Consider the following 12438-nt stretch of genomic DNA (forward strand, 5'->3'; position numbering starts at 1 on the left):
ATTTTGTGCTGGTCAGGTCCTGTATTGACAAAGTGTCCACTGACAAAATGGACTGTTGCCCATAAGAGGGCAGTCTATGAGAAACAGTTGAAAGTACAGTGGTACCTCTGGTTAAGTACTTAATTCGTTCTGGAGGTCTGTTCTTAACCTGAAGCACAATTTTAGCTAATGGGGCATCCTGCTGCTGCTGCTGCACCGCCGGAGCCCGATTTCTGTTCTCATCCTGAAGCACTATTTCTGGGTTAGTGGAGTCTGTAGCCTGAAGCGTATGTAACCTGAGGTACCACTGTACTTAGGTGTACTTGAGCTGAAGAAGTTCTGAAGAATATTTGGAAGAGATGTAGGGAGCAGTCGTTTATACAAGAAGCTGGCATAAAGCAAGCCAACGCCAATTAAACCAGCATAAACTTGCACCCAAGCCTGTCAGAGGGGAAACAAGCCTTTAAAAGAATGTTTGACTTAAACACACACCCTTTTTTGTAGCTGACATGACTGAGCTGAACAGAATCCAATTTCAGTCCCTGCTGCCCATTCCCACCTCTGGGGCACCCCTTTTGGGGGGGCTTACTAGCCTTTGCTCAACCAGCTGAGCCAGGATGAGAAAGTTATCTTTGGCTGAAACCGGTTTGGGTTTGGGGACTTAATGCCAGCTGAGCTTGAGATCCACTGCATCCTAAGCTCATCCTGACAGATCTTGCAAAAGGATTGCACCTCTAAATGGAGTTTAATGGCCTTTTGAAGTACTGTACTTTGTTGTAGGGTAAATGTGTTGCTGTGATTTGTTGATTGCCTAAGATAACAGATGTTTTCGTCTGAAGAAGCGCTTCTGTTGCTAGGATATTGCATTTCCCCAGCACTCAGACCACAACATCTTGTTTCTGGAAGAAATGCTAGTCCCTCAGGAGATAGTACTGTTGTTTCAAAAACAGTGGTCATATCAAAATTATTTCTGTGAAATGTCATAGGAATCTGTTGGTGAATGCATCATTAATAAGATGACTGTATTGTTTGTAAACATTTCTTTTCATTTATTCTGTTTCAAAAAATTCATAAAGCACTTCATCAAAACATAGCATTGAGCAAAATAATTAGCAATAAAAAGAAGGGGGGATTAGTAAACTAAAAAAACATAGCTTACTTAGGTGGAACATTGGCTTTGGTTCCTTAAGTGGAAAAAAATCAAAATCAACAGTAACAAAATGCCTTTATTAAGACTAATTACATTATAAATGTTCTAATAAATGCATTACTTGATGTGTATTTGGAATATAAAAAGTAAGCCACAACTAATTGTATATTAGTGGAATAGGGCACAATTCAGCAAAAGTTAAGTATTTTTAGTCACCCCTAAAACAAAACTCCAAAGTGCTTAATTTCACTTAGCTTGTGACTCTTGCTTTCTTTTTAAGCATCACTGGAAGAACATTGTACTGGGTTTGCTGGTTTTTTTATACTGTACTTCTTGTTGAAATGGTTGCGGTTGTTGTTTTCATCTTCCAGCAGTATTAAAAAATGAAGCTGTGCATTTCGAGGAGTGATAAATGTGGCAGTCGTGAGAAGTTTGTCCCTGATGGTAAATAATGGGGGTAAAAGGTCAGATGTTTGTCCGTTGTTGATTAATGGCAGTAGTTTGACAGCAAATTAAATGTCACATAAAATTGGCAAATGATACAACAAATCAATACCTAGTGAGAAAAGCTGATACAATTATTCTGGTAATCAACACCATTAGACACCCACAACTTGATTTAAGTCATGCAGTTTACTACAGAGGCTTTCATGGAAAATGCTCGGTGTGTCCAAAATAGCCCCCAAAGTATTCAAGTCAAGAGGCAATAATAAAAACAATCCCCAGCAGCTGAGGCAGCTTGATACCCTTGTTAAAAGTTAGGAGTAGATGACAGCCATACACCGATTAAAATATAGCAGCAGATATCAGGGCATGCTCACATCGTTCTTATAAGTTCAAATAAAGGTTTCTTTAACTTAGTGTGACATGCAGTCATCATATACTGTACAAGATGACTAGTTGGCATAGTTACTGCTCAAGGTGAATCACTGTCTTGATACCTGATAGCTGTTCCCAGGCCCGTTGCCACCTGAAGATGAGAAACTAAGGCTGTATACACGCTATACTTTTAAAGCACATCTGAAGCACATTCATTCTCTCAATAAATTCTGGGCACTGTAGCTCATCCCTCACAGAGTTGCCATTCCAAGCACCCTTAGGAAACCACATTGCCCAGAATTCTTTGAGGAGAAAAATGTACTTTGAAGATAATAGTGCGTATACAGCCTAAGCCTCACTCAAAGGATCTTATTTCTGATTAAAAATGCTTAAGTTTGCATTGCACAAACTTTGTTTCATTTTGTTTTATTCATGTTCATAAAGACAAAGCTTATCACTTATTTCAATATGCAGAGAAAACGTGCATTTAGGAGCTGGCCAGGATTATATTTATTGGGAAATCATAAGAACCATATATCTGCTATTTTGCCAGCCTAGCATGGGGAAGTTTTATCTGTTATTTTTCTCCTATAATTTCACTACACCTTGCACAGTTCAATAACTTCTTGTTGTATTGCTACATTTCCTCAGATCATTTGTTGTGCCTTGTAACTTCTAATCACATGTATATATATACTTTATATAGATTCTAATTCTGCTTAGTATTAGATATGCTTGAAAAACAACCACAGTGTCAGGGAATTGTTACAACTATTGATGTAAAAGCAACATTGACTGGGTTTTTATTTACATAATTTATACTCTGCACTGTCAATATACTTTTTGTGTTCCCAGGGCAGATAATGAAGTAGAATTGCAGAAGAATTCTAGGCCAGAGGTGGATTTAGGGTAGCACGACTGGTTCCACCACGCTGAGTGCTGAGCCTAAAGGGCAATGCAGAGTACCTCAACTGTGATGTAGTGAACTGAGCAGAAAGGAACGTGGGGGCATCAAATTTTGGCCTTGCACAGGATGCCGTTGAAATTTGAAAGACCAAAGTCCACCCCTGGGAATAGTATACCATATTTTTCGCTCTATAAGACGTACTTTTCCCCTCCTAAAGAGTAAGGGGAAATGTGTGTGCGTCTTATGGAGTGAATGTAGGCTGGAGGCTCTGCTCAGCGTGGAGCGTGTGTGCGACTCTTGGGGGCTTTTCCCCAAGGAGGGAGAAGGGCAGCCCATCAGTCCCTTCTCCCTCTTGGGGAAAAGCCCCCAAGAGCCACACACGATCCGCACGCTCTTGGGGGAGCCTTCCTCCCGCTGCCCGTGATTCCTGGCTCATGGGATAACCGCACGCAGCCTCTTCTTGCCCATGTCTGTGAACCCTTTCAATATTATTCCACTGCAAGGAAGATGTGCGGGCGATACATTGGGTAATGTGAAAGACCTCATAGTTTGGCCCAACTGAAAGTTGTTGTGCTCTGCACACTTAGCTTGAGAGTCAGCTATGCCAAACCTACTGCTGGATAAGCAAGCATAAGGTCAATTGCATTTCAAGTATTTTATCACCAATACATTTTATGTTTTTTTATTTAATGAGCTTGTAGAGCGGTCTGAAATTCAGTGAATGTTGTATTGCCAATTGTCCTGTGTCTTCCCACATGTATGCCTTAAAAAAAACACCCTTAAAACCCTGATGTGAGCCTCTGTTCTGCAAATAGTACTTCCATCACTATTCACATTGTGTCCACCTCTTATCAATTGAGCCATTTGCTTGCATGTCTGTATAATCTGGGTTATTCTATTATGTGTCCAGAAAAAGGCTGACTGTTATTGGAGACAGGCGGCTATTCTGCATGGCTCATTGTTTTGACACAGTATGGTAGTTAGTTCCTATTATGCTGATCAGTGCCTTGCATTATTTTTCCATTCACAAGCTCCATAAGTGCTTTCCTTGAGTTGTCTTGTTCTGACCTACAGTAAGAGCTGGGCTCTCAGTGAGATACATGCTTTCTATTTTTATTCACTGGGGGACTGAAGTATTGGAAAACCTGTCCATTTGGACTGGGGGGGGAAGGGGGTTGAGAGGGAGGGAGTGCTTCCTGTCACTGACAAGTGATTTCCCCAGTTAATTCTTTAGCTGAAGTCTGTGAAGCTGCACTGTGGGGACACCAGGAAAAATGCTTTTGTTCAGTGTCTTAAAACCACAGATCAGCCATCCATAACCATAGAGTTTGAATGGCGAGAAATACTTGGTGAACATTCTGATTGTACTGACATCGGAGCTACAACTTTCTCCCCTGCTGTTCCAATTGAACTGTGCAATTTCTGTTTCGCACCTCAGGTCTAAGGCAGCCCATGCCCCCGCAAAGGTTCAGAAGTGATCAAAGCTTTCATTAAAACCCAGTCTGAAAAAAATAAATTCCACGTGGTGTGGCATGTAATCTCTAAATGGGATTTTTGTTTTCCCTCTATAACAGTAACATTGATTCAAGGCCAGTGGTCTCGTCTGACTAAAAACATTAACACAATATATTCAGGCTGCAGTTTGTTACACAAAGCATTTCTTTCAAAGGGCATTCTCTTCTCCCTTGCCCCCTCACATCACTATTTCTGCCGTTTAAAAACATCCGAGAATGAACGGGAACCTTGGATGTGAAATTCTTGCTTCCTTCAAAGCATTTTTGGCCTCTTTATTTTTGTATATCATTAGAAGGATGCTACTACAAGGCAAGAGGAAGTTGGGGGTCTATATGCATCAGAGCTAATTTGCAAATACATAGAGGACTCACAATCTGCTGACTATTCAGAGTCCTATTCACTTGTTGTGAGCAGAAGATTCATTAGGGAGCTTTGCTGACTCTGACATCTGTTAAGCCCCTTGTGGTGTGATGTCTGCAGTAAACATATTGTTCATTCCATCAAAAGCAATACTTGCAGCAGAATTCTATCCATGCCTACTCAGAAGTAAATCAAGTTGTGCTCAGTCGGACTTGATCCCAGCTGAGTGTGTGTAGAATTGCAGCCTTAAGTTATAGGCAAATAAGTATTCAGAATAGCCAGGTAAGGGCACATCATAAAATGCTTGAACATTCTACTTTTCCCAGAAGGGACCAAATGTCTCCCTCTCTTTTTATGATTTTTTTAAAACCAAAGAGCATCTTTCAGAGTACATCTACCAAAATGCTATGGATTCCATTTTAATTAGGAATACTTAAGCAAAGAGTTAGCATTCAGTGCAATGAAAGCTAATGATACCATCTCATTTGACCTCTCTGAAAATATACATGTTCTGTGATGGAAGATACATTATTTTAGGTAACAATGTAGAGGAAGAGTCAGAGCCATCCTTCCTTCATTTACCTATGCCTTCATTTATTATTTCAGTATGCAAACCTTACACAAAATGGATGATGTTGCCTTCACGGTAAATGATCCATAAAGCAGGAACAGCATACTATCTATCACATTGTGAAAGGTCACTTGACTGCCTGACTAGAGTGTTAAAATCTGACCTGTGGAAATTAACTTTCTGAGCAAAAGGGGCAGTTCAGTTGTTCCGTCACACCTAACTCTCAACAATGCCATCAGCAGACTAATGTGTCTGTAGAAACAATTGGCCCCATCTGATTTAGGACCTCTCACAGAGTAGGCATATGAAGAAGGACTTCAGGTGATGATCACATGGTCCAGATTGGTTCATATGGGGAGAGGTGGCCTTGAGGCATTGTGTAAATATAAAGGTGTGTGAATTATATTCAAGAGACTATTTTTATTATTATTATTTTTTGGCTTTTGGAACCCTTCTGTAGTTGCCCAGATCCCGTATTTCACACTAGAATCTCCTGTGGCAGAAAATGTTTATAAGTAAAAAAAAAAATTCCATAAAAATGTCAGAGCTTTTACACCAATTGATTTGAACACTGGCACATTTGTTATCCAGCATTGCTGTGTTCCTTTTCATGGGTTTTTAAAGTGTATGTGTGTAGGGTGTGTTTTTGCACTCTTTTTGTCAAGGTTGATTCATTCATTCATTCCTTCCTTAAAAATTAATTTTGTGCCTGGCTTCTTTTCTGGGTGCTGGACTAATTGCCGTTTGGGTATCTGGATGACATTCCCTTCACAATCACAATACGAGTGCTAATTAATCTCACTTCTTTTCTCAGAGAAAGGAGCACCAATAAGAATGCTGCCAAACGCCACAAAGAAAGAAGAAAATGGCAGAAGCCTATTGTAGGCAGCTGCACCAAGGCTGATGAGCATTACATTGAAAAATAGATACATGCTAACTATTGAGTATTTACAACAACAGTCTCTTACACAATCACACCAAATTTGTCCCCGTCCCCCCCGAGCGCTCATGTTATCATCTTTGCTCAATCTTATTTGAAAACACTAGTATTTCATATGCCAGGGAAAAGCAAGATGGGACTCCAGAATGAGTTTATTAGAAGAGCTATCCTTACGGAAGCTAGACTGTCTTAAGGGAAACAAACAAAAAAACCTGTTCTGCAAACCTTACAATTCATTTTCTTTCCTTCTGTTTATGCAGGTCAGAAAATCCTTCACCACAGAAGTGATGTCTTAGAAACTGTAGTCCTCATCAACCCTTCCGATGAAGCTGTCAGTACTGAGGTAAATTCATCAATAATGTATAAATGAATGCATTGTACACAGCAGACATAAAATAAATAAATTTCATAAGAGCCAGGACATTGATGTCCATCTCTGAAATCTGGGCTGACATTTTTATGGCCCACCAATGTCTTGAAAACATACATTATTTTGAAAATAAAATAAAATATAAGAATCCTTTGCTTCCCATTATCTAGTTTTTCCTTGTCAAAGTTCTGTTTGCCTCTTTATTAAGCAAAACCATACCAAGAACCTTGCTGGGTCAGACCAAAGGCCTACTTAGTTCTTCATCCTGTTTTCTAAAGTGGGCAACCAGAGGCCTATGGGAAGTCCACAAGTAGGCTGTGAGGGCAATAGCCATCTCCTGTTGTTTCTCAACAACCTCTCCTCAGAGGCCTCTGATCCTAGAGATAGCATATTAGCCATAATTGCCTAGGAGCCATAGAGAGCCTTCTATTCCATGAACTCGTCTGTTCCCCTTTTAGAATCATCCAAATTGATTACAACCATGGTTGAACTTGTGGGAGTGAACTTCATAGTTTAACTATGTGGTGTGTGACACGGTCCCTCCTTTTGTCCATCCGGAATCGTTGAACATTCAGTTTCATTGGATCACCCTGGGTTCTAGCGTTCTGAGAAAGGAGAAAAACTTCTATCACTTTCTCTACACCATTTTATAAGCTTCTGTCATGTTCCTCCTTACACACATATTTTTTGAAACTAAAAAGCCCCAAATGTTGTAACCCATAAGAGCTGTTTGACCATGGAACACACTCCCACAAGAGGTGACTGACTGCTCTATAACTTCACACATCCATCTGGTTCCCTTTTTAAAAAACTGAAGTCTGCTGGTACAGAGGCCAATCTTAGTACATTTGAGAACTCTCAGGTGGATATCAACCAAACCTGGTGGTTTGTTAATTTTTGGCTTGTTAATAAGGTATTTAATTTCATCTCTTGTCACCAATATTCGTATCAGCTCTTCAGATTCTGTTCCCGAAAAGGTCAGTGTAGGCTGTACACCTTCTATAGTGAATACTTTGCTGCAATCTTCTCAGCTTCTTTTGACTCTCTTCTTATCCAAATATCTAATTGTTCTACTGAATTTATTTTTGCACCTGTATTATCTGTTTGCATTTCTTTAGCCAAAATTTGTGTTTCCTTTCACTCTCCTTATTTGAACAGAACTTCCAACTTCTTGTCTCTAATAGCAGCAGACATAAATATTTCAGTTTACAAATAGATAAACATTCTCTAAGTCAGTATCTGGAGTGAGAGAGAGAGGGGGAGAGTTTCTACACATGTTGCCTGTATGCCATCTATAGCCATCAATAAATAAACAGGGTGCAGGAATATCAGCAAAGTGGAGGTGCTGGTTTTTTTTTTTATGAAAAAGCTAATGGCTTTGTACAAAAGCTTATGGCGACTTTCCCAGAGCTTTTGTGCCAAACACAGGAAACAATAAAACAAGATAATTCAATTTTTAATAGTTTTAATGCAATTAAAACAGGTGAGATTTAAGTGGCACTCATCTGATTGTTGAGTGCTATATATTTTTGTTTAAAAAAATGCATACAGAAAATGGACTTGACCCCATCAAGGGTAATGTTACATTTTTATATCCCAATACAATTAGTGACAAACCATAATGGGATTTCTTTTCTCTGCTGTTCCATGTGTTTTAGTGAATGCCCTTGAATTATCTGTGGAAGGTGAGTCCTTGAATAGAAATTCAGGGCAGTCCTGATTTTTTCATGGCATGCTTTTTTTAAAAAAGCATTTGGTTGTTTGACTGTTTATATACAGATAAAGATAGCTTGCTGAGAAAGTATTTTGAGAGAATTCAGTTGATTCACCTAGCAGAAATAGTTCGTGTATGACAAAGTGAGTCTATTGAATACACTTGAGAAATAATGGCAGAGCATGGGGGATAGTAATACAGTAGTGACGAGCAACTGAGAAAACATATTTTTGATGGTGTTTGCTTTTGATCTAAAGAAAGCCATTCTGCTTGTTAAGTAATCTGCTTTGAATATGTTTTTATTTTTATTTTCCCAGGCCTTCTAAATGTTAAATGATTTCAGTTTATAGGCTGCATTTATTTTTCTGCTGCTTCAACTTGATAGGTTTAACTTTGTCATTTTCACTGTGCTACTGCTTCTATTTTTGGTTATAGTTCATTTTGGGATAGATTTTTGTTCGAGTGTAAGCTGCCTTGGAAGCTGAGCTTATAGAGTTCTGTCCTGTTGTGCACCATATTTTACAAACCCTCTTCCCCCATCTCTTGTGTTCCTCTGTTTGGGGATAAATAAAAATGCAAAGCCAGTTGCATGCATGTTTATTTAGGTCAAGTAGAAGTGATAGTCCCTGTAGAAAGCAGGAGATATTTTAAGGGCATTTTTTGTTTTAATCCTCTTCTACAGGTGCGCTTAATGATCACAGATGCTGCAAGACATAAACTCCTGGTACTAACTGGGCAGAGTTTTGAAAATACAGGCGAGCTCATTCTTCAATCAGGCTCCTTCTCATTTCAGAATTTTATTGAGATCTTCACTGACCAGGAGGTTTGTATTTCACTATTCTCTATTCTAATGTCTTCTTCAATATTAGTTATTTGCACGTTTAATTTGTAGATTTATGTGCTGAATATTCTCAAAGAAGGTGGCAATAAAATAACAATAAAAAACATACTAACAAAGCAATCCTGTGGTGGGCAGAGAAGAATTGGGGCACAGCAGCTGCTGTTTCCTGTGCCCTACCAAGCTCACGCTGGCCAGGGCATGAAATGGGGGGGCGGGGGGCGCTGGAGAGGAGACAAGTTTACCTACTCCAGGACTGGCTTATTTCCCTTCCCTTGTCGAGGTCACATCGCAGTGATCAGGGGAACCAGCTTATTATATGATACCCCTCTTGTGGAATCACGGGTGCCAACTTGAATGTAATATGGGGGGCAGGTAAGCCCCACCTGCACAATCAATTTCAGGATGCAATACCCATCAACAGTGAGGGAGGGCTCGAATATTTTTGGAGGTGGTGCTGAAGGGACCTTGGCCCCTAGGAGTTGGCTCCTCTGTTTGAAATGCTCTCCCCAAGGAAACTCACCTGATGTCAACATTACTTATATTAAGGCACCAGGCAAAACTATTTCTATTCTGGCACACCTTTGGTGTTTAATTGACTGTAGCCTTCAGAAGGTGGGATTTTTTAGTCCTGCCTTTTAAGTAATATGAATGAGTTTTAGATTTCCCCGTTTTGTTTTATGCTGGTTTTACCGTACAGTATACTGTTTAATTAAGGGACGCGGGTGGCGCTGTGGGTTAAACCACAGAGCCTAGGGCTTGCCGATCAGAAGGTCGGCAGTTCGAATCCCCGCGACGGGATGAGCTCCCGTTGCTCAGTCCCTGCTCCTGCCAACCTAGCAGTTCGAAAGCATGTCCAAGTGCAAGTAGATAAATAGGTACCGCTCTGGCGGGAAGGTAAACAGCATTTCCATGCGCTGCTCTGGTTCGCCAGAAGCGGCTTAGTCATGCTGGCCACATGACCCGGAAGCTGTACACCGGCTCCCTCGGCCAATAAAGCAAGATGAGCGCTGCAACCCCAGAGTCGGCCACAACTGGAGCTAATGGTCAGGGGTCCCTTTACCTTTATACTGTTTAATTACTATTGTAAGTAGCTTTGAATTACTTCTGTGAAAGGGGAGGATAATAAAGTTCAATAAATAAAAAGTTGGCGAGGATCAGGATATGTTGGTGCTTTCCCCAAGCATTTCCCCAAGGTATTTGTTAAATGTTTGGAAAGTTATACCATAACCCTTTTTATTACACTGTAGACACTCAACCAAGGTTCTATGACCCACACAGTGGTCCTTTTCCAAGTATTTTTCTCTGTGCATCCCAGGACGTCGTTTGAAACAAAACTAAAAGGTGGATGTGAAAGTAATTCTTTCCCAGCTTCCCCCACTTATGTGTGTATTGTAGGGAAATCTGTCTTTAAAAATGATTTGCATCATTCACAATTGATTGGATTGCAGGCTTATTCTGCACTTTAAACACTGATGTCTCAAAGTGGAAATGGAACCAAATCACTGGAATTTCAACAGATACAAACACAGATATTTCCAGAGTTTTTGTTTGAAACTAGGAGGGATTGAAAGAGATTATAAATTAAATCAAAAGGGTATGGTGGTGGCCTGGACCTGGAGCCCACTATACATCATTGTTAATCTTGTTCTATGGACAACAGTATACATGATTTGTGAGTTGTGCTCCCTAATATTCAAAACATCAACATTCCAGAACTGAAAGAATCCAGATCTGCTATCTAGAGAGATGGTCTATCTGTCAAGTAGTCACTAGGGCTGCACTTAATTCTTTCTGTTTCTCTAGACATTATGTTGGCTTGCAATTAATGTACAGTGTCTGCAAATTCCTGAAAGGCAAGGAACCCATCGTAAACAGACTGTCAAGCTGAATTATGTATTTTTATAGCACTGATACACAGGCACAGAATGAATCCAAGGAAAGTTTAACAGATCTAAGCCTCAGTCAGACCAATATTAAGAGAAATCTGGTCCCATAATATGGGATACTTATGGAACATATGGGGTACTTTAGGAAATTATCACAATCATAATTATATTTATACCTTGCCTTTTTCCATGAGGGGACTCAAGGCAGCTTACAGATAAAAACAAGAACTGCTAAAAATATAGAAAACTCAATCATCAAAATACAATTAAACATTGATAGTATTAAGACTATATACGCATATTTAATCTGTTTTAAACATACCAATAATTACAGTAAAAACAGTATGGCACCAGACCTTTCATTAAAAGCAGTAAGTTCGTAGTAGCCTACTGGAACAAGGTAGTCTTCACCTGCCAGTGGAAGGACAGCAAGGAAGGAGCCAGTTTAGCTTCTCTAGGGAGGGAGTTCCAAAGTATGGGAGGAGCCACCAAGAAGGCCCTCTCCTGTGTCCCCACCAAGTGTGTTTGTATGAGTTCAACTAAGGCAACATGCTCTTCAAGATTTCTGGTTTGGTTGTGGGAAACAGACCAAAAAAATCAATCAATCAATCAATCAATCAATCAATCAATCAATCCCTTGCCTGATTTCTATATGTAAGTTACCTTGCAAAGTTAGTTTTCAAAAAAACCCAGTTGCATCATGCTTCTATTCATTCCTAACAGTTCCTAAAACATTTTTAAAGTATTAGCTTCATGCAAATTATAAATATGTATCTAGACTTGCAGTTTTTCATGCATAGTGGACAATCTGCTGCTACTTACTGGAATATTGCCCACGAAAATATACCTTATTAAAGAGGTATACTGATTGCTTTGACATGAAGTCTCACATTGTTTCTCTTCTTAGCAACAAACAACCCAGCCACCCATTTTATGACCCTGGCCAGTTTTTTCTAATTTAATGTGCTAATTTCTTTTATCAGATGTCTACTTTGCAACCCTTGAGGCAGGCTACTTCAGGATTCTGTCTCAAGGACATACACATATTTGTTTTGGAAAAAATGAGAAGCAACACTGAAAGAAAATGAAATTTGATAAAGTCTGCTGATACCCCAGTTTTGCATACTAAAAAATGAGGATGGCTTCCATTATCAATATGTCATAACATTTAAAGGAAAAACCTAGATCATGTCTTATAAATGCTTCTGTTGGATTATATTCTAGAAAACCTGGTGCCTTTTATTGGCTTTCCTCTTGTATCTTGCAGTGTTTATTCTCCTGAGTGTTTGCTACTCTATTAAATAATAGTGTTTTGGCTTCTCTGCTTGACATTTGGATAAGATCTATTTATATCCCATAAGATGGTAATATACGCAGTTTTAGTGA

General features: G+C 39.5%; 1 protein-coding gene across 1 annotated transcript in view; it reads left to right on the top strand.

Annotated features, from left to right (window-relative positions):
- Positions 1 to 12438, top strand: part of MAP1B (microtubule associated protein 1B) — a 69720-nt gene that overhangs the window by 38477 nt on the left and 18805 nt on the right. Inside the window, exons 3-4 of the mRNA XM_028748881.2 lie at positions 6502 to 6584; positions 9008 to 9148. Coding sequence (XP_028604714.2) covers positions 6502 to 6584; positions 9008 to 9148 — 224 coding nt within the window. The remainder of the gene's footprint in view (positions 1 to 6501; positions 6585 to 9007; positions 9149 to 12438) is intronic.

Source organism: Podarcis muralis, chromosome 11 (assembly GCF_964188315.1).
Source record: "Podarcis muralis chromosome 11, rPodMur119.hap1.1, whole genome shotgun sequence".
Classification (NCBI taxonomy): Eukaryota; Metazoa; Chordata; class Lepidosauria; order Squamata; family Lacertidae; genus Podarcis; species Podarcis muralis.